General features: G+C 38.3%; 1 protein-coding gene and 1 long non-coding RNA gene across 12 annotated transcripts in view; one reads left to right on the top strand and one right to left on the bottom strand.

Annotated features, from left to right (window-relative positions):
* The first annotated feature begins 4,204 nt into the window (after positions 1–4,204).
* The window catches only part of SATB1 (SATB homeobox 1), a 104,894-nt gene continuing 85,648 nt past the window's right edge, over positions 4,205–23,450 (top strand). For 4 of the 9 annotated variants that reach the window (XM_065583458.1, XM_065583457.1, XM_065583451.1 and 1 more), the window contains exon 1: positions 4,266–4,613. In XM_065583458.1, coding sequence (XP_065439530.1) covers positions 4,610–4,613 — 4 coding nt within the window. In that variant the 5' untranslated portion in view covers positions 4,266–4,609. Of the gene's footprint in view, positions 4,614–23,450 lie in introns of all 9 variants that reach the window. The other 5 variants (XM_065583434.1, XM_065583441.1, XM_065583443.1 and 2 more) reach the window with 5 other exon arrangements.
* On the bottom strand, positions 5,914–23,260 carry LOC101944203 (uncharacterized). Of its 3 annotated transcripts, XR_509056.4 has the most exons (8): positions 23,030–23,216; positions 20,547–22,185; positions 16,871–16,991; positions 14,533–14,619; positions 11,348–11,438; positions 9,446–9,526; positions 8,625–8,655; positions 5,914–6,798 (listed from the first exon to the last, which is right to left on the bottom strand). It is a non-coding gene; the product is annotated as an uncharacterized LOC101944203 (long non-coding RNA). The 3 variants fall into 3 exon arrangements; XR_010598334.1 differs by lacking the exons at positions 5,914–6,798; positions 8,625–8,655; positions 9,446–9,526; ... (1 more) ...; positions 14,533–14,619; positions 16,871–16,991 and having other exon boundaries at positions 20,007–22,185; positions 23,121–23,260; XR_010598333.1 differs by lacking the exons at positions 5,914–6,798; positions 8,625–8,655; positions 9,446–9,526; ... (1 more) ...; positions 14,533–14,619; positions 16,871–16,991 and having other exon boundaries at positions 20,007–22,185.

Here is a 23,450-nt window from a genome sequence, read left to right as displayed (position 1 = left end):
TGGGCACAATTTGGCCTTCTTTATCATCCAGCATTCAGCATGTATCTCGAGTATACTTACAAATTAGTGAAATATTTCTTCTGCTTTTGATTGTCTCATTTCAGTTTCCTGACAGTGAAAAAAATATTTTACTGCTCCTAATGTGGATGTTTATGACCAGATATAACTGTCAGATCAACACTAGTTTTATTTATATGTGCCTTTATGCACCTACCAACAGACTCCTCACTGAGGACCTGGTGGTTTCTCTTACGCAAAAAGACATCTCTGGATTAGTATGTACTCCAGATTTGTCATAGCAGCACCCAAGAAGGGGCATGGTTTGACCAAAAATGGGTGGAGTTGGCAAAAACGGTGCTTTGCATTACACTGTCTGACACAGTAAGATCTAAACACCAGTATTTTTTGTTAAGTTAATGCCAACATTAGCTTTAATAATTTATATCCACAATTCTCTTCAGATGAATGGTCAATAGGAAGCTCTCTGAATATATATATTTTTACACATCTTTCAGACCTATATGAAAAAAATCTAACACTCAGGGGTATCATATGGATTTGTGACACTCCCTGGAAGACTCTGAATCCATAAACTAATGAATGGATTACTATATGATTCATATGCCATTTTAATCTGTGACAGATAATCTTATTCCAGTACCATTCATGTTACTTAAAACAGAACTGCTCCCATTTCCCTCAAATCATCACTCTGACATTTCAAAAGATAAAATGTAGCTCTCAACATTAATAAACTGATAAATATATATGAACACTCATTTGCAGTGTCTTTTGAAACTCCAGATTTCAGGGATGAGCAAGATGAGTAGAACTTCCTATTAGTTCTTGTATCGTAAGACCATGCAAACACAGACTGGACACTGTTCATACATACTGTGAGAGGAAATTCCAGTTTGTCAGTGAAAAGAAAGTTAGTAGATAATGTTTTCACCCCTCAGCTTATTGTATATCTGCTTTTCAGGCATGCCATCTGTGCTCTGTCATACCGTAAGATAGCAGTGTGATGGCACAGTCTCGGCAACATGGCACAGCCAAAAAGCATGCGATATGTTGGTTTCATTGATGTGAATGAAAGCTCTGTGAAACTCACTGCATAATGTTACAAAGCATAACATTCAAATATGTTATAGTGCTGACTTGTATGTTTTTCAGTGTTCTGAAACATCCTAATCATTTGGTGTTGAAAACATTGAAGGAGTACTAACCTATTATATAGTTTAAGTCAGTACATGCCTCTTATGGCCTACAGGTTAGCAACATCATGCTAGCCATAATATTGTACTGCAATCAACAGCCATTATATTGTTTAAAATAATCCAACATGGAGAATCTTTCATTGCATTTCAACCCTTTCTTTCAGAACCAAATCAAGTGTACTTCAGATTTTGTTTTCCACACTTGGGTTTTCTCTTTTCAGGTAACAGTATCACTAGGGAGCCCTTTCTGTATTTTGAACCCATGTTGAATAACCTGTCCAAAAAATATACAGTCTCACACAAACAGCAGCCTGTTTGTTAACCACTGACTACGAACTTCTGAAGTACTAATCTGCAAGCCCTTTTCACATCCACACATGGCCAAACTGAACTTTGAGATCCATGTTCACAAAAGTGGAGGCTCTGGCAGCAATTCTGTTCCCTTTATAGCTCCCATTTCTGTAATTTTGTTGTCAAGCATTTTCTTGTTTCCAGAGAGAATTATCTCGTTATGGATTTTGGGGCCTGTTGCAAAAATCAGATATCACCATGTTTATTGAAAAGCTAGGTAATTATCATATGTGGAATAAAATCCTTTTGTTTTTATGCAAATACCTCTATTTCTAAAACAACAAAAAAGATTATATACGTATAATTCCAGAACTCTCTCTTAGAGCAATGTTTTCCATGAGGCATCTTTGGGTCTTTAGGAGGCAGTGTTGTCTATATACAGGATTAGGAACGACTAACTTCTGTCTCTACATCTGACTCAATGTGTGGCCTCAGGCAAATCACTTAATCTTTCTCTTTTTTTGGTTTTCCCAACAGTAAGCGATATTATCCCCAATTTACAGAAATACTTCACTGGGGAGTTGAGAATTAATTATTTAATCACTACTTTGAAGAAGTGAAACATTGTATTATTATTATTAACCACTGACCACTGAGTCAAAAGTGGTTGATGTACGCAAAGAAGATATTTATTTGACAAGAGGAAATATGCCACACACTGAATGCTAGGAGCTCATCCGGTAGGCAGCTCCAAGAAGTGTTTGAATGGGCATGTGTGAAGTGCTCTTCACTTTGACACTCATTATACTTCCCTGTAATTCCCAAAGATCAGAAAATCAACTGCCACTCCAAGAAATTGTTAGCAGGTCTAAAACTGTTCAGGTAGCATAGTTTCAGGTAGAGAAGTTTGAATTTTTCTAACAAAGCTAGATATTAATCTCAGATGGAAAGGTCAGAACTGGTCAGTGACTTCAGCAGTCTTAGGGAAGGGAAGGACATTACTTCAAGGTTGAAATAATAGGGCAAATTCATCCCTGTGGCAACTCCACTGAAGTCAAATGAAGTTACACCAGGATGAATTTGCCGCACTATGTCTTGTATGAATGGGAGTGTCTGGTAATAACTACATAAAAGAGTTCTCCCTGCTGGCAAGATCAATATTATTAATTATTATATTATTACTATAATGTAACCTTTGGGCTTAATGGATTCTCTGTGGATTAATGATTATTCAAAAATGGTGTTACAAAGTGGCAGCTTTTTATGCCAATAAATACAACAGTATAGCACTGGCTTATTAAAGAAAGGTGTATCATCTTAACAATGTCAAGATCCCTTATTTCAAAAATATATAAAGTTGTCTAGATGATTTTTGTTTATTTGTTCCAGGAGCTGAGACATCACCTCTGCCACAGACTGAAAATACAGAATGTGACTGGACTGACATTCAGAATCCCCAGTGTTCTCTCTTCACAAGCTTCTAGAGGAAAAGAAAATCTCAGCTTTCAGGAAAAACTGAATTCACTGCCAGGTTCACTTTCCAGGAACTTTACTTACAAACTGTGCATCAGCTAAGGAAGGACTGAAGGTCTAAAAAGTCTCTCCAAGCGGCAGTAACACTAATGAAGAAAAATCAGAAATATAATTATTTAAAAGCACTTTGTGCGACATAAAACATCGTATGAAAGGACCACAGAATTAAGGGCAGCTTCTAAAAAACACACACAGAGTAGCTCCAGCGTGCCTAGTTGCAAACTGACACCGTGCAGTTCACGGTATGAGCCTGACAAGTGGAATGCTTGCAAAAAACCAAACACAAACAAAAAAATCCAACACATCCCTGCCCCCCTTATCTAAAGCAAATACGGGCTGCCTGCTGTCATACTCGATCCAGATTTCAGAGCCACTTCCCCATGCACACACTTTCCATTAACTTCATCTGCGCCAGCTTGTTCTCTCCCCACCCCCGGGTCTCAGCGACCGGGCCACAGGCGCGCACACGCGGCCCATCTGGAAAGAGAGACGGAGCCCTGTGTCTGTCCCTCTTCTCCGGTCCCACTTGACGATCTGACCCTTAAAATATTGATCACCTTTGTTAGATCCCTTTCGGAAACCGGCCTGCTCGCTCATCCTTTCACTCGCTGGAAGCGAGCAGCAGCTGACAGCCAAGCATGTGGAGTATAAATATTGAAATAAACGAGCCGGAGGGAGGGAGAAAGTGGAGGTGGGAGGGAGGAAAGAGTGGGGGAGGTTCAAGAGTTGTGTGTGTGTGGGGGGGGTGATCAGCCCGGTGCTCCTGCGAGGGGCGCTGCTCTCCGGGAATGGGTGGGAGGGAGGGAAGAGGGTGGGAGGAAGGCAAGATAATAGCATTAAAAACAACCACCACCACCGCCACCACCAGCCCAACAACAACAGTGATTAGCTCCTACCCATCGCACCGGGGCTGGGAGGGGATTGTGTGTCTCTCACCTGACTTCCTCCTCCACCGCGAGCCGGGGGGGCAGAGACACGCGCGCACACAAACCACTCTCACCAACTCAGCCCCAAAAACAGGGGCAAGCAGAAGGGGGGAAAGAGCGAGTGCCAGACGCACACCCGGCTCCCGCGGCGGCGGCGGCTCCCGGCTCCGCTCTACGCCGGCGCTCAGCCTCCCCCTCCCTAGCCCGGCTCTGCTGCTGCTGCTGCTGCCGCCGCGCACCCGGGGAGGGCAGCAGCCGCGGCGGCTCGGCTCCGGCACAGGCGCGAGCAGCGTCCGCCAGGGGGAGAGAGGCAGCGAGACACGGCGCACGGGTGCAGCTGAGCCAGCCCCGGCCGAGGCTCGCCCGCTGAAGCCTGCGCCCGGCGTCCTTCCCCGCCCAAGGGCTCCGCCACAGAGAAGGAGCCGAGTACACGCCGGCCCCGCGTTGGTACCTTGCTGCCCTGCTGTCAGCCTGGGCTCCCCCTGAGCAGCCTGCTCGGCAGCGGGCGTGCGTGGCTCCCCCCTCCGCGTCTCCTTCCTCTAGACGCCCACTCCCGATGGGTGAACAGACAACTTGAACTTCAGCGCGATTAACTTCGCCGCCGCCGCCTGGGAAACTGAAGGTGTCGCCCGCTGCGCTCTCATGAGTGAGTCGGTCTCTTTTCCTCCTTCGCTACCCCCCCCCCCCGATCTCTAGCGCGCCCCGGTTCTTGTATTAATAGTCACATTGTGGGGTCGGGAAAGCAGGGGGAGGCAAGGAGGGAAACCCCCTTCCCGAGCAGCGCCGGCGCGCCACACACCTGCCGCCTTGGCAGGGCTGCATGCCATGAACCCCGGGGGGTTGTCCCGTCTGGGCTGCGGCTGCTGCTGAACCCCTGCTGAGGGGCAGAGCCGGAGCCACCGGCCTTGCGGCCACCTTCCCTTGCAGCAGCCACTTGAAAAGGGCAAGTTCCCGAAAAGTTTGGGAAACTTCTCCCCCACCGCGTGCTCAGCACGGGAGGGTGCCGGTGTTATACCGGCCAGCCGCCTTGGCGACAGGTTGCCTGGATTGGGAGCGCTGTAAACGATGCGTTTGTTAAACGTGTGTGGGCTGTGGGGGGGATACTTAGCCGCCGTGTTTAACCTGAAACGCAAAGTTGCTGAGGATCGTCTTGCGAGGCTGCATAGGGGGGGAAAGGAAGAGAAACACGAAGGAGATCAACTTTGGCAGTGATCTCTGAGAGGGAAACGTTTCTCGCAGCACGCATCGTGGCAGCTGGCGTGCCTGTGACCTTAGGGGTGAGGAGGCACTGTAAGCACAGGTATGCTATCTCCTCTCCGCTGGAGGTCCCTCCCCTGGCGTCTTCCACTTTAGAACTGGTTGGGTCCTTGAAGCAGCAGCGAAGGCTCCAAAAGGAAACAGAGTATTTATTTCCAACCAGCGATCCAAAGATGCACTTGGAAAATCCTCATAAGTTGATAGTTTTAAGTACATTAACCAAAGCGTCCCACCAAGATAGTGCCACTGTTCAAAAGACACCTGAGCCGCCTTTCAAATGTCATTTTACTATATATACAAGCGCATTTAGTTCAAAGGAAAGTAATTCAAATACAAATGTATGCCTTGAATTTTTTTTTTAGAGACCAACAGAAAATTTCCTCTAATTCTCATAGTTTTGTCGAAATATTTGATTAGTTCCAGTGAGAAGAACTAATGACAGACACCTGCAAGTTTCCAAGTTTTGCTCTGCCAGTCCCAGAAATTTAAAGTGCTTCTGTTACTGACAGAGAAACCCTTATCCCATTGAAAACTTTGCTAAAATATTTTACACCAGCTTTTTACCCAAAATGGGTAAAAAAATTGGCAAACACCAACAATCAGTTTTATTCAGTCAAACCTAGTGTAATTTTCCTATGAAAATAATTCATAATTTCAGATTCAAGAACTCTTAAGGTTAAGGCATGTGATCTAGTAACAGACCTTTATTGGGGATATGATTTAGCAGCAGTCCTTTATTTCTACTTTATATCATTTTGGTATAGTACATTGGGATATCATTTGGTATATATCTGTCAGCTCCAGTCTGCTGGCAAACATTAGCATTCAAGCTTACATTTTTGACAAATGTGCAGACAGGAATAGCATGAATAAGCATCTTAAATATTAACAACCTAAGCATCTGTTGTGAAACAAATTTAATATATTTACTATGTTTTTCTCACATTGTTAGAAAAGGTTACAATAAGTGTAAAATTGCAATGTTAGTTAATACAAGGATTGGATTGGATATTTCCCTATCTCTTCAAGTGTTTAAAGCAGTCACCAGATATAAAGACATTAACTCTGGTGCATTATTTAAAAAAGAAAGTTGAAACTCTGTAAAGGCTGGAATATAGTATAGTATCTGTAATTTGTATCATATTTACTTGCAGTGTTAATATTATTTATACACTTTATACATACACTCATTTCCTGTTTCAGATTTTATTAATATCTCACTGATCAAGTGGAAATAATATTTTATACGCAAAAATGTGTAATCATGTATAGTAAAAAGTGAACATAAAAAGACAGCATATGTATGCATACATGTTTGTGTATATACGTATAAATGGATAGCCCACATACATTATAAAGCTCTATAACAAAAATAAAATCATTGTCTACAGTTGTACCCACTCCTGCATACAAACAACTAATGAAAAAAAAACAACTGACTCCAAGGAATTCCTCTTTCCCCTGGAAAAACAGTAATCTAAGTAAAACAAGAACATAGAGGGAAGTGTCCAAAAAGCCTGTGTCGTTGTTGTTGTTGTTTTTTTCTTCTGGAAGCAGTGCATTCCTCCTTTTCCCTACAAGTGCAAATGTGTAATTAAATAATAGTTCTTTGTATGCAAAATGACTTTACTGGGACAAAAATATTTAAGTGGAATGCTTTTTGTTCATGCATTTTTTAAAAGTTAGTTTCTTTTTAATATTCTTTGTTCTTGAATCATTAAATAGCAAAGTAACTACCAAAACAGTTCCTCCTTCTCTTCTCCTGTTCTTTCAACAAGACTTATCTAAGGATAAGTACTTAAATACTGCTTATTTCTGAGAAAGAAATATAAAGCAGGTAAAGTCAGCCTGAGATTCATTAATGGTACATGTTGATTTGCAGAATAGGAAGAAAGAGAGAAGCTCCCAATTTAGCCAAAGCTTGCAGTAATCATTTTGATCTTAACAAGTTATGGTTTGCAATGTAGGCCCAGAAGGTCAGCTGATAAGCACCTGTCCCTTATTATTATAGAGATCCTTTGGTTATAAATAGTACTAAACTAAATACAATGTACTGTCTTCAAAGTACCATAGTAATTCAGTAATATAAAATCCCAAAGGGATGTAGGCAGGTGTGCCCTTTCAAACCACAGAAGTGTCTCTCTTTCATGTAGTCAAGTCATGGATAACTACAACTTATATTACATTAATATTTTTGTTGGAGAAGGGGTTAAATGCATAGGACTTCAATTTTTGCAATTTTCAACATAGTTCAGCATTATTTAAAAAAAATTAATTTGATATTTTAAATTAGAGGAAAATTTTATTTCAGTCAAGGAATACATTTGTTGAAATACAGCTGTTTGCCAGATTTTTTTTTAACTGAATACCATAAGATTAAATTGAAATCCTTGTTATGCTTTCTAGTTGTATTGGGGGAGGGAGACAAACAGATTAGTAAATTTTATTAATTTAATAGATTGATAAATATATTAACATTTTGCATTTGGATTACAGAGAAATTGTTGTTCAAGATAACACAACATTCCAGGCTACTTAAATATCTCTATTAATAATGGGGGAAATGTTTTTTGTGTTTTTTTTTTTTAATATTTCAGTCATGTTTCTAAGGAATATTCTATTTTAGCATATATACTACTGCAGAGTTTTATAACCCTCTTATGCATACCTGCCATGGCTTTCTCTAGATATATTTATTAAATATCTAATAACACCACAAACTTTCCTTCTAGAACAGTTTTAAACATAAGTGGAACATTTTAGTTTTTTAATTTATGTTAATAGATGTAGGGTGTATATACAATCTCCTTAGAAATCATTGCTTTTTCCAAAGAGGAAACTTTGATTTTCAGTCAGGGAATACAAGGAGAAAAAAACTGAAAGTATAGGCAGTTCCATATATCATTTTATTTTATTTTATTTTGTTTTTGCTATACTGGGATGATGATATGAAGTGGTCATTTAGAGCGGGATGATAAAATTATAGAAGAGCGTTTTTTACTTTTTTAATTATTCAAATTTAGGGCTGCTAAAATAAATGTTTTTGCTAAAGTTGTTTGATTGTATAGCATTTTTCATAGAATTTTGACAAACTGATTTAATAGAAAAGCTACTAATCACTTAGTATGAGAAAACATATTTTTCTGGTAAAATGGAAGTTCTGTTTTTGCCATTATGGGCATCAGGCTTTAGTAATCTGTTCCTCTTGTGGAGTGAACACTTTCTACTTAAAGCTATCATGCACCTACTGTTTATTTACGCTGCATTAAACTGACAGCACAGCAATCAGAGGGAAAATATTACTTATTTTCCTGAAGTAAATACCAGTTTATAGGTTAGTGCATGTATTTATATTCTTGTTGCCACTAAATAATGGTTCTGTCTCCATTTTAATATCTACCTGCGGTGTTATCCATGGCAGCTGACTCTTCCTTGTTTGAAAAAGAAAAGTTTTGTTATCATTCCAGATATGCTTTCTGTGGCATGCAGAAGCCAGTTTTAAAGAAACAGTATTCAGTTTTGCCTAGCATTCTTGAGTTGTGTTTCAAACAGTGAAAACATCATTCCTTAAGAATATATGCCTACCGAGCCACTTAAATTGTATATTCAGACAACTGCAAATAAGGGGAGAAGCATTTTATTAATAACTGAGAACACAGATGTGTGTATGATGAAAAATGTTCTGCAACTCTTTCACTATGCAATCTAATGCATTTTTAAACTTTAGTTGTTACAAAGTTGCTGTACATTATTTAAAAAATCAAAACAACCTATATTCCAGTTTGATTGTTAAATAAGAACTTGTAGTACTTCTACTTAAATTTTGCAACTTCTTAAAAAGTCTGTTTCCTACCTCAGAAAATTCCATTGTTATTTTTAAATTTTGTTTCATTACCTGACTGCTAACCTGTAGATAACATTAGTAAAAACAGCTTACACTTTGAAGAGAATACCATTACATTCACTATCACGGTGTTCTGCATCTAATCTTTGCCGCTGAGGTCCCCTTTGTTCAAAACAAGTTATAAACTTACTACATTTAATATTAAATTAAAGGTATACGTCCTCTTCCATATGTATGGTACTAACAACTCTAATTCTAACCAACAATGTACCACAGTTTGTAATTGTTACAACAAAAAGGATATGCAATGGCCATTTTTAAAAAGTAGGTGTTTACCAACAGTTACTGTGTATCGGATATAAGTAATATCTGTTTACCAGTTGGCAAATGTTGACTTTTTAATGGTTCTACAAGCCCTCCATCAGGGTGTACAGATCTCCGTAACAGTAGATGAAGTTCTGAACAAAGATTAAGGGTAGGTTATGGCCCATATATAGCATACGAATCAGATCAGTTATACAAGTGATTCCCCTTAAAATTAGTCTGGTATGATAACATACCTCTCAAGTGCTGTTCTGAATAGTAAATATATCTTCTTAAACTTGGTGGGTTTAATTCTCCTCTCGTTCATGTTGATGAAAATCAAGAGTAACTCCGTTGAAGGTAATGGTGCTACATTTGTATATAACTGGTGGGAGGTCACTATCAGGTCTAATGTATAGGGTGTGAACAAAGTATTAACACACACTGTTTACCAACTGTATGGCAACTGTATCTTTTACTGTTTATTTTAAAAATACTTCTTCTGAGATCAGTTATTCTGATACAGATTGTGTCTGTCTACATATAAATATTCAGGGTGAGATCTGATAGTGTAACATTTCTTTTTTATATTGGCCTATTTATTCCCTTTCAGTTGTTTAGCAGGAGCTCTGCTTTGATAACACTAGTTCATGAAATAAGCCCTCTTCATCTGTGTCAATGATTCTTTCATGAAAGAATAGGTTGATTAAAATTATGTGGACCACAAAAATTGTTCCTCTCAGACAGACAGCAGTATGTACCATACACCAGCTGAGTTGGACTTTCCCCTTTGCTCATATTTTGACATGACCTGAGGTGTTCAGGGAGGGCCTTTAAACCCAGTGTACATCTGCTTCACTCAGGCGCTTGCTTTGGCAACAAGTAGCTGACCATCAGCAATCATTTGTGTATTGTGTCACTGCAGCAGTGGGGATATATCTGACTATGGAGACCATATATTAAGGATTACCCCTTAATCCTTTCCTGGTAGACAGAGTGGCAGAATGGATATCAAGATTCCTGGGTTCTATTTGCATCTCTGCTACTGACTCAGTGTCTCCTTGGACAAGTCACTTACAGTGCCTAGACAATGGAAGGAGTTAGGTACTTAGGTGCTTTTGAAAATGCCACTATTAGGGCCCGATTTTCACATGAACTAAGCGCTCACAACTTCAGCTGAAATCACTGCAAACTGCAGGTGCTCAGCATCTTTGCAAATAAGGTTCTTACTGTGTATCTGCCTTATTTTCCCTATCTGTCTGTCGAGTGTTGTAAGGCTTAATTAATTACTTTTTTTCTGTTTGCATAGCACTCTGATATATTTGGATGAAAAACACTATACTGTATATGTGCAAAGCAGTGATGTTGTTCTGGGACCCAAACGGAAAGATTTTACTTGCAACGTAGAGTATCTTTCATATGCCCATCAGTACGTAGTGTATGCTAAATTTGTCTGTTCTTGATGGCCAGATAAATGAAACCACTTGCAATGAAAAATAAGTTTTGAACAGAATACATTTCAATGTTTCAAATTCTATATATATAGTATTACATGTAGTAGCAGTGTGTGTATGTGTGTGTATACACATATATATATACACACATACACACACGGATACAGCAAATAGCAACAGCAAACAAAACCAAGTGAAAATTCAACCTGGGTTTAAAAGGTTTGTAATTTAAAGTTTAAACCAATAGATTTTTATATGGGGAACAATAGTGGAAAGTTTATTTTAACTATGAATGTTTTTGTTCATAGGTGAGTTTTCTTGATTGGTATTAAAGGTCCCAAGAACAATAAAAAATATCTTAAAAGTTTTAAAATGACAGTTTTAGTTTCTAAGGATTCATTGTAATATAAATACTGTATGCTTATTAGCATTACTAGTGCACTAGACATTTAATTACAGTCTTTGTGAGACATGTTATCTGTATATTAAGTATCACTTAAAGAGAATGATATATACTCTTACATGCAGGCTCTTGCTTGCCAACCTTCTTTTTAAGATTATAGATTCAGATCTTCAATCCAGAATTTTCATGACTTCAGTCAAAACAACTCAACTTCATTAAAAAAAAATTGAAAAATTTGTGAACACTTTCGTGTATTTAAGTAATACTTAAAAATTGTTTGTTTACCACTTTTATTTTCTTTCCCAGTCTTGTACATGGAAACAATTCACATATGTCTTTGCCCATTCAAATCAAATATCCTTACAGGCATTTTTTAAAACTTTTTAAAAAAAATATTTTCATTGCATATTGAGTAGACAGACTCAATAATAATAATCTAATTGTAGTGTGGTGGGTGGTTTTTTGTTTTGTTTTTATTTTTTTAACGTATCTGACATGACATTTAGAATCTTCTTTTCCAGCATTAGCTCTTAAATACTATTATTGCCTGAAATACATTCTATATAATAAATATTTGTGACCAGTGATTTGGACTACCAGAAGCTATAGAAAATGACCATCATCATAAGCAAAATAATATATTTACCTAGTGCCAGTTTCCCCCCTCCAATGTGTGTCCAGGTTACACTGATTACTGTGATCCCAATAATGTAAGTGTTCCATATGCAGAACTCAGCATAGTTGCCAATGGTTGTTTTGCACTGAGATTACTAGCAGGATCAGGCATAATGGGAACTGCACATGTGTAACTGAGGGCAAAAGTGGGTGCTTAGATCATAGGTATGTTTTCTATGATTAAAAACAAGAACAACGCTACAGCATTTTTCATGAATAGACCCAACCACGGCAGTATTGCTACTGAACCTAATTCAGTACTCTCTGTAAGGAAAATCTCCTATTTAAGTCCCACTGCCGATGTAATATTTAATTTGGCTTACTGAAGACTATAATCCTCACTATAATTACTGCAGAATACTGTAGTACTTTTTTAAAATAAAGGATGTGTTCATTTTATAACAACATTTTCATTTATTGGACTTGTGATTCCATTAAATGCTGTATTTGGGTGATTTATCCTGTGAGAAACAAGATTATTGTTGACTATTCTGAAAAATGCTTTCAGATACCATCTCATAAAGTTATACCTGCAGAGTCGATATTTTTAATATTTGTTGCATAGTTAAACAGCTATTTGTGTGACACAAAGATAGAGATTCCTCAAGCAGCATTTTACTGTTTGACATACTGTATTTCCAAGCAGTATTTTATAGGTTCTGTCTCTTTAAAAATGCAGTCTCCTCTATTTGCCCTATTAATTGTTGATATGTTGCCATCCACGAGACAAAAATTAGAGCTGTAATTAAATAATCATGTGATGCTCCTTAGTGCCAGTGAGAGCAAACTCATTTTTCCAGGCCCTGATGGTCACTGATTATTGTATTACTACTGGCTTGCTTTATTTATTTATTTATTTATTTAATGATTCTGTATTACTAGGTTACTTAACCACTGCCCTTCTTTTCAAAATTAAAGAAAGTGGGGAACATTAAGTCAGTTAATTGGCTAGCCATCCACAGGGACACAAGGTAGACATACCTTTTCTGCTTTTGGTCACCCGATTGGTTCTTTTGGGAAAGCTACATAAGTAGTGTGGTTGTGTGCCATTTAATTTACACTGGTGTTTTGGCTGGGATGGATGCATATGGGGAATGCCAGGAGAATTACAAAAGGAGCAGGGTATTAAAATTCAGAAATGATTAAAATTGAAATAAAAGGATGCTGCTGCTTTGCCAGTACTCTGGCAGTCATAATGACACACAGAGATTAGTTTCCACCTTCATCTTTTCCTTCTTTCTCATTTCCTCTTGTTTATTGTTGACACATTTTCCTTATGTCTCTGCTTCTCATCTTTCTGTATCTTCCCCCCCCCACACACACACACTGTTACATATTCCTACTTTTTCCTCTTTCCTTAAGCATGGAGAAGCTTTTAACCATACTATAACAATAACAGAATAAGTTATTACTATTTAAGATTCACATGATTAAAATTCTCAAACACAGGTCAGCTATATTATTAACTGATACGTAATTTTTCATTTAAAAATTTTTTTATTCTGTCCTTACTGTTTTTCAAAAACTGTTTAGTGGAATGTTAGGCTAGGAAAAGAAGAACTTACCAGTCATGGATAATCAATTATGCATAGATTCAGATTTAACAGATGGAAACTGGTGAGTTAAAGTTTCTCTTTGACTTCATGATTTTTGTTTGTTTGTTTTTGTGACACCTGTCTCTTATGTATAGTTAAACATCTAACATAGCATACTGCATCTTTGTATTTTTTTCTTAGCATAAACTCATTTTTTCCTGTTCTTAACTTATTGTTCTTAATTTGTTTGACTGCAGGGGTTTCTGCACTGACTCTGGGGTTAAATTATCCTGTCATGAAACTAGCATTTTAACTAGTAATGAATTACACAATGCCATTTAATCTTAAAATTGTGTGTCAACATGATCATTAAATTGAATGAGCCAAATTCTGCCTTCAGCTATACCCATGGCCTTCAGCAAGGTGACATAGGTTCAACAGTACAGAATCTGGCCATGTTTGTGTATTTATTTATATATATATACATACAAACACACGCATATTGTTATGATACTTAAATAGGCATACACTTCAGAGGTGTTAATTAAATTTCTTTCACTCATTTGATAGTACAGCAGATTCTTCTTATTCCTTATTTTCAAAAGTCCAATATGGACTGGAGATAACATTCCTTTTGTGCATGGAAAGATTTACACACATCTAAATAAAACAGAAAGGACATAACCCTTTGCTGCATTCTGACAATGGCAACAAAATGGTAGCAATTGAAAGAATGGATAAATATTGTGTGCTTTTCCCCTAAAAGCTATTTTTAACAAAAAATGATATAAAAGGAAACTTAAACTTTGGTGTTGAGTGATGATTGTTTTAAAGCACAATTTACTGATGGTAGTACATTGGTGTGTGCTTGTATATGAAGATGATCTGTATTTCAGAAACAAATATTCTATATTCTACACTGTGTGATGTACTGGGCGACACAGAAGTCGTATTCCTCCCAAATATCCTAATAAATAGCTAGGTAAAACAGGGGTAACTTGGTACTGAAGTTATTTCTCTGTGACTGCAGTAGTTTACACCAATCTTAAATTGTTTGAAAGGTTATGTCCAAATGAAAAAGCATCTTTCCTTACCTGGTTCTACCCAGATTTGAAACTGCACATCCCTCAGGTATGGCACAGGGAAATTCCACATCTATATACCTACAAAATTATAATGAACTGGAAGAGAACACAAAAAGTACCCTCTGTATTTTTCTTGAGTAACATATTTCACAATTTCTCACGAAGGTGCTATCTTTATAAGTGGGGAAAATCATAAAGGAAGATTTAAAAAAACTGAACAGAAAACAAATGCTTGATATCACTCTGTACTACAGAAGGAATTGAACACTGACACTCTGAAAAGAAATAATTAATAAAATGAATATTAATTTTATAACAATGATGGTGAAAGTTCATGCACACACAGCAGTTTGCCCCACATATTTCTTCAAAGAACTGTAAAGATATCAACTAATATATAAAGTCATTTTCCCCAAAATATTATATTACTGTATTGTGTTGTACAGCACTTAGGGGGATATGTTTTATTCATTTCTTTTCTTGTGTTGAGGCCTTAAGTACATATAAACTGTCCCATCTACTACCTGACTTCTAACCAAGGATCCTAAAAATTACCCATTTTTTTGGTGGGATCCCATCTCTAATTACTCACGCAGATGAATTTCCGTTCAGATCAGGTATTCATTACCTGAATTAATTACTCAACAAAGGCTATGCTATAACTGTTACCAGGAACTAGGTAGCACTATATTGGTGAGGTAAAACATTAAAAGTGTTCTAATACCTTGTTTCTTTGATTATTGACCTAGTACACCTCTACCCCGATATAACACGGCCCAATATAACACGAATTCGGATATAACGTGGTAAAGTAGTGCTCCGGGGGGCGGGGGGGGCTGCGCACTCCTGCAGATCAAAGCAAGTTCAATATAACGCTGTTTCGCCTATAACGCGGTAAGATTTTTTGACTCCCGAGGACAGCGTTATATCGGGGTGGAGGTGATTCCATTATTATAGTTATTCTTTCTGGTTTTTAGTCATCTAAGTCAAATATTCCAGTGTGTTCTGGAAGTTTACAGGGACAGAAAGTAACATTTTGAGGTTGTTTGCTTTAGTATTAAGTTGCTTGATTGCTTTTGTATTATGTTCCTGTGTGCTTCTACAAATGACATGTATTATAGTGGCACTGGATATGCCAGAATACGCTTTATTTTAGCACCTCCGTATTGCTAGGTATGGTGTGTGGTCATAGTTTTACAAAGCTCCATTGGCTAACAATTTCATTTTCTGTTAAAAAAAAAAAATTTAAATTTTGTTTTTGTGGGATCTTCTGAGCTCTGGATTGGAGCAAACTCCAAAATTCAAAGCAAATTCAGCACAACCAAGTTTCACTTTGTTTGCATCAAAACCACATATTTTGCATGTTTTTTAGATCCAGCCCAATACTGACTCCTGTCCACATTTGGGTCAAAATTAGGTGCACCATTTCACTTAAGTTTTTTGAACCTTAGAAAAAGTGTGGCAGAACCTGGGCAGAGTTTTGAGTTAATGAAACTTGAAACCAGGACCTGCATGTGGTTTTGGGTTTCATAATGAAAGTTTGACAGTTCAAGTCATCAATCAGTTCTAACCATTTTCTTAGACCTAAACTCTTCCCTGTTTCCAGCCCACAAGAATTATCAGTAGATTTTTGAGGAAGTGAATTATTAGTACTATAAGAGCTGAAAAAAGAATGATTGTTTTGTCCTGTTGATGAAACAGGCTACTGCATAACAAATTTCTGCTGTCGGAACTCATCAGAGCAAGTATCAAAAGTCTTGCTAATAGTACTTGAATGGTCCTTGTGTAGTGATAACTGTAGAGGCAGGGGCTGTTTTGCATTGTAATATGCAGCTTTGCTTGGACTGTGTGAAAATCTTATTCTTACTCAAAAGTGTTGGATTAAACTTCTGTGTTGCTTGGAAGCCTCTTTCTTTATTAGCTCAATGTTTACTTAAGATCAAGAAGAAAATTCAGTAGTTTGTCTGAAAAAACAACACTGGACTGTGTTGCAAAATAGTTTAGAAATATCAATTTAACTCTGACTTTAGTAAATAAAAAGATCTGAGAATTTTTTTGTTTGGTGTTAGTCGTTTACATCTGTGATATTAAGCTCTTCTATAATATTCAGTACAATGTTTTCAGCATCCCAGCAAGCTCCAAAAATGAATACAGGTGCCGCTTGAACTTGTCCCTAAAATAACACTACTTATTAGCCAAGTCCTTTGACATAATTGTTTGCAATTCCAACCCTCCACCCCCATCCCTTGCCTACTAATTATCTAGTGTCTGGGAAAATCAGAGTTTTAACAGAGAGCACCCCTCAACATTAAGTATCTTTCCCACGGATGTATTTTGAAAATGCTACCTTAAACCAGAGCCTTTCAAACTGTGACCTGAGGGCTACTGGTGACCTGTGGAACACTTGCTTGCGAGGTAGAAGATCTGGCAGATCATATGATGCTGGCTTTCCTCTTTGGTTCCAGCTTCTAAATTGCATTAAAAGAATATATTAAATAATGTCTTATTACAAATTTCCATGTAAGCAATTACTGTAGTTGCCACAGGGAAGTTATAAGTGTGAATTGGTGGGAAGGTGGTCTGTACAATCATGAATGAGAGAAGAGATAATCTATGGGGCTGTCTTTTAAAATGTGGTCCACCCTTTGCAAACTCAATGCCATAAAAACATTCTTATATATATTAGTGTTTGTGAAAGTAGCTATACTGACTTACGGAATGAACTCTATTTGTCTACACCACGGGTATGGATTAGGCAGCAGCAAGGTAAGCTTTCCCACACTGCTCCAACAAAGAGCCTCATCTCCTCCTAGTGGCACCACTTTTAAGGTGTTTAGTTTCCATGCCCATTCAGTCCAAGATTTCTCTGCTTGAGATTGCCAACAAGACTGTCAATTAGTATTAATTGTTGTGATGGTTTTTGTGATGTGGACACCTGTCCATTAACATTGCAACTAACTTGGATTTGCATTGGCAACCTAAAGGCGAAAGACTCTATATTATCATTATCAATCTCTTTAGCCATTCAATCCCCACGCTTATTATCATCAAAATGTAGTATTTTTGTTGTACTTATACCATAATTTTCTCCTAGTAATTTGCCTCAATGCGATTTGTAGCAGCTAGAGGCAAACCTAAATGACCAGCCAGGTCACATCAACTAAAGTATATGTTTTCCCCAATCATACAATTATCACAATCAAAACAGAAAAATACCTATATAATGCATATATGGAAAGGGATGTGGTGGTATGACTAAAAGTAGCCTGTTTTAGCCCTACACTGTATTTGGATAATCTTATCCATTTTATCAAAAGAACATTTCTTGATTGAAATATATTACAGAAAACATTTGCAGGAATAAACACCAGCCTCCTTAGATATGTAGTCAATAGTAAGATGTCTGCCTGTATGTGATTTTCTACACTGTAAGCTAACTGAGACATCCAAATGTAAAATACAGCACTGTGGGACATCATGTAGATACCTGATATTTTCTAGGGGATTCTGAGTCCATAAACTAATGAGTGCATCATATGTAGATTTTTCACCTCCGACAGATATGGTAAGGATAATTTACTTCAATTAATAAGCAATTAACTACAGTTTGATACAGACTAAAGTAAGTTAAATATTCATTTTATGTAACTTTCAGACCATCATATTTGAAAGAACACAGATAAAACTGAGACGGGACAGCAGCATTTTGTGATATACTTCTCAATGAAACGAAACCCATAGCACTCTTACTTTTTGACAGACACACTGCCCAGACTGGGACAGATTTTGATCAAAATGCAAGCTTAGTATGCACTTTTCACTTCATTGAGAGAGATGTTACTAAATGCTGCAACTCTAACTCCAAAATGTTGCAATATGTATTGCCCTAGGGTGACCAGATGTCCCGATTTTTATAGGGACAGTCCTGATATTTGGGGCTTTTTCTTATATAGGCTCCTATTACTCCCCCACCCCATTCCGATTTTTCACACTTGCTATCTGGTCATCCTATATTGGCCATACATATGATATGTAATTTCTGCTTGTGGCAGTCAGGTTAGGTAAACTGTTTGGACTGTAGTTTCAGACAATGATTGTTCATTTCTAATATGCAATTCAGGGTTACATCCAGTGGAGAAGTAACTAGAAAGTCAATACTGCATTAAACTGACGGATTTGGGCACATGTTAAATAAAGGTATAAATATGCACGGTCGTAGGTATGAGTTAAACGCCATAGACTTGACTGTTGCCCAGCTCTGCACAGGGGCACAAGAGGCAGTGTGACGGGAAGTGCAAGGACCTTCCCACCCCATGCTCCCTTTACCTCTTAGCAGCATTAAGTACAAGCTCTTGCAAGAGGGGAGCCACTGCTCCCTTCTAGTGACCATGGATGCTAGCTTCCTGAAAGCCAGGACTTAGTATTCTCTCTTACCACACTGAGCAGCAGAACTGGCCAGGCATGGAAGAGTGCACACTTCACCTCTTGAAACAGAGGAGTTGCCATTCTGATATAACACTCTGGGAACCAGCCAGAATTTCCCTATAGGTGTCTGCTGCAGTGCACCACCTCCAGCACAGGCCATTACTTGAGTCACACTAGTAGCCTCATAGTTGTCAGAAATGCAAATGTGGAAAATCCAACTGCAGCCAGATCTGGACAAAAATCTGATGAAACTAAAAGTGCAGCCTCTCGTGCCAGTTTTGTGATGCTTCCAGGTCATGTCCTGTTTGCTTTATACACAAATCATCCTACCAACTTCATGATTTTGACCCACAATGTCCAGAGATATACTAACTTACTTTGAACAAGAGAAGATCAGAATAGAGTCCTTAGAAAGCACTGTGGTAACACTCCACCCTAAAGGCATTCATTCTGTAACCCAGGTACTGACTGATCTGTTGAGTCACCTCATCCCAGAGTTCAAAAACTGGATACAAACTTTTTGTGTCCATATACAGTTTTGGGAAGACACATTCTAATTCAAAATATTTATTTCTGATTACTATAATGAGGCAGCTTTAATATAAGTATTTGGCTTCACTTGACATGCAACTAATTTGAAAAGTGCAGTTATCAGATATTTAAACTACTGACTGTATACATTCCAGGATATTTATCTGTTTCTTCTGTTTCTTTATCTTTGTATCTCTTTCCTTTTTAATAAATAAAAATAACATCTTCCAGTGGGACATTATAATATTAAAAAGTTGATATACTTGAGCATATATTGGCAAAATGGTCAGTCTACAATTACACATTTTTACAAAATGTTAGCATTTTTTGCCTTTCACTACAAAAATCTGATATCAGTATCATAAACCAGTGAAATAAAATTTCAACTGAGTTTGCTATTATTAAGAGAAGTTTAATTATTCATATATGCAAATATAGCAATAACTGTCTCAATTTTTGCTTTCCAGTCTAAGCAAAGTTTTACACTAGTCAATGTTCAGAGCCTGCAATGAGTGTGTTAACAGGGGTAGGTGATATACAGTAATCAAGTTTATTAGTGTGGTATGGAGTTTAAAGGGTATTATGTACATATATTCAATTTCACAGCAGTTATTTTTCATAACCATTTATCTCAAGTCTAAGACACATATGCATGATCATATAATTAACAGAGTATTTGTCAGTGTTTGGTTAGTGTCCATAACAATATCGTTTAGGCCTCTGTGCTCAAATATTATCAGATTTTTATCTCCCCAATCTTTTAGTTTACTCTTGCTGCTTTAAGATTAATCATTTTCTGTTTTTTTAACTTGTGTATTTTAAGTTCTTTTTCACATATGTATTGTAATACTGAGGCAAATGCATTTTTAAAACACAGATTTTGTCTTAATTTTTTTTTTAAATCTTATCTGGTGATCAATTTACAAGGTGTTTATAGCCATAATCCTTGTTCCAAGGATTTTTAATAGCTATTTATTAAACTGCACCTTTCTTTCCCTAAGTTCTGCACTTTCCTTATTCTTGATCATATTGCAAGCAAAGATACATGTGCTGTCACTTGAAGTTACCTCATTTTTCAGCATCTTCCTCTTTTCTTTAGTGTACTCCAGTGGTCAGTCTTTTTTCATCTTCTAAACTTTAGTGCTACAAAGGCCATTCTGAAAAGGTGAGAACTGATCCAGTGTAGTCGTTCTCCACTATTTCCACAAAGTTTAGGTTCAACTATTTAAATCAGATTTTTCAATGTTGGAATGTTTTGGGTAAAGATTCCATCTTTCAATGACTAAATAAAATTCAAACTATCTGGTGGAAAAAGATCAGTTTCTAAATAAACAACCTGCAAGATAGTTATCCCTTGATCATCTGTTATAGAAAGTGTCATCCACATTTTCTTTTTTCTTTGTAAAGAATGATTCTTATTTCCTTTTTTTTTTCCAGTATGCACTTTCAGTAATAATTTTAATAACCTTATGAAACACAATGTGTACAACTGTGTTTCACAAGTATTCCACTTTCACATCTTTGAATATTATATAATATATTCATTTTCAAGCATTGCATTTCTTTGCTTTTGTGATTATAATCTATTTTGTGCATTGCTGAATATGATAAATATTTTATGTATTTCACCCTATTACCATTTTCTTTTCCTGTGTGCCCTGTATGTTGCTTGTGCTTATTTCAGTAGATGTCAGCTTGTGTTTCTTTGCCTACTTTTGATGCTTTGCTTTTGTTATAGTAATGTATATGTGGTGATACCTTTACTCTTCACAGCATTTATTGATTTGTATTTTCTTTGTTCAGAAATTATATTGTTGTAGTTTGCATTTTGTATGTTATGATTAATATTAGCTCCCTGTTGCCTACATTAAAAAAATAACTCTTCTAAGTTTTACAGCTTCTCTGCCTCTTTTAATACAATTTTTTTTTCAAGTTGTTACCCTGAAGTACTGTTTCTCCAATTCGGTACATATTTTCATGCATCAATTAAAACTTTCTTCTGCTTCTAATATAGCTTTTCTTTCATATACAGTATGTCTACGCTTGTGCACTTTATCAGTAAATGAGTTTAATTTTCCTGTTCTCTCATAGCTTGTGCAAACTTGTTGCTTTCAAGTCTATCTAGTTAGTATGGTCTTTCCCCCAATGCATCATGGGGAAAAATATCTATTTATCTTTACATATACCCATTTATTTTGTGAATACTTTACCAGTTTCAGTAGTTTGCTATTCTTTGCATTTCACTGGGTGGGCTTTGGACCCTATTTTATAAACTGTAGATTGCTCCAACTGTATCGCATTGCTTTTTGATCAGGGTTATACTATTTCCAATATATTGTGATTTTATAATATCTGTGATAGGGGGTTGTTTAATTATGTCTGTTTCTTATTTTGTTACACATGTCCATCATCATCATCCTTGCTGTAAAACTTTACAGTAGATCATGCAAGTGACTATGGTTCCATGTACAACTTGAATAGGTACTCTATTTAGTCCCACCTCCTGCCTCTGTATTGTGGTCTTTTAAAGTGTGCCTTGTCCATCTCTTTCATCTAGCATAATATAAAAGAGAGAATCTTTCTTTCCATTTGCATTGTTAGGTCTCTTGGTTAGGTGAGTTCCATTTCTTCTGTGGTATGCTTCCAACTGCAACTACTTCTTGGAGGAGCATATTTCTTGTTCACTTTTCCAGGGGCTGGGAAAACCTTGAGTAAAGTGAAGCAATATTATAAGTCAGAGACAGAGCATTCCCATTTACTCTCCTGGTAACTTGAGTGCACTCATAACTATATAGCCAGTAACTTTAGTTATTATTTACAATTTGTTCCATGGCTCTTTTTAGGAACAAAAGCTCTTTCACTCGAGGTAGCAGGGAAATAAGATTTTTTTCCCTTCTGCCTCTAAGGGTTCACCCACTCTGGATTCCGTGTTGTCCATCCTGATTTGTAATCTGCCTGCTCCTTATGTGCACCGTGCACCTGCTTTCCAGGCTGCAACTCTCCACGCTGCCGCTTTACCGCCCCTTGGTCTGCTCATCGCTCCAGCCCCTACGCACTTTCCTTTGCGAAGCCTCTGCTCACTGGCGGGTGCCCCTGTGGCTGTCAGGCTTGGCAGCCGGAGCAGCGTCACCTGCAATACCCCGTCCCCTCTCCCTGTGGTTCCAGTGCGCAATCCCCTCGGGTCCCGTCCCTCGCCGTGTGTTGGCTACTTGGCACCAGGGCAGCAGAGGGGGAGGGGGTGTTGATTATTACGCACATCTTGGCAGGTTGCCTGGATATTGTTCACCCTCCCCCCCATTCCCCATCTGGTTGGGCCCCCCGCGCCGCGTCCTTCCTGCTGCGTAACGAAGGGGGCTCGCAGGCAGGCGCACCCGCTCCGCTCTGCCTGCGCCGCGCGCGGCCCCCTCTTATTCTGGCTATTGTGTGTAATCAATGCAGAGCCGCCTCACTCTAATCAAGCTGATTACAAATTCCTGCGCGCCCTGTGCCGGAAATCGCAGCCCTCCCCCCCACCCCCATCTTCCCCTCCCCAACCCTCTCCCCCACTCACCTCTTTGGGTCTCTGGTTTCCAACCCCCCTCCATCCCGCTTCTCGCTCCGGTTCCCATTTCCACCCCTGCTCACTGCCCTCCTCCGCTCACCCCCTCCTCTCCTCCTCCTCTACCGCCGCCTCCTCCTCCTCTGCCACTTTCTCTCTCTCTCTCTCCCAGGACGCGTCGGATGATCCGGGGCCGCCGGGGAAAGGCTCCGGGCAGCAGCAGGGAGGCTGCGTCCCTCCTAGTCTCGGGCTGCAAAAAGCCGGCTGGCCTCGGTTGTTGTTGTATTAAAATGAGGAGGAGGAAGAAGAAGCCGCCGCCGCCACCGCGGCGGCAGCAGCAGCAGAAAGCGCTGGAGGAGAGGAGGCTCTGATCAGGGGACGGCGGCGGCAGCAGCAGGAGGAGGAGGAGGAGTGATGAGTCAACTAATAATTT

This window comes from Chrysemys picta, chromosome 2 (assembly GCF_011386835.1).
Source record: "Chrysemys picta bellii isolate R12L10 chromosome 2, ASM1138683v2, whole genome shotgun sequence".
In the NCBI taxonomy this organism is placed as follows: domain Eukaryota; kingdom Metazoa; phylum Chordata; order Testudines; family Emydidae; genus Chrysemys; species Chrysemys picta.
Note: the sequence above shows the minus strand (reverse complement) of the source record. Positions and strands in the feature narration are given on the sequence as shown.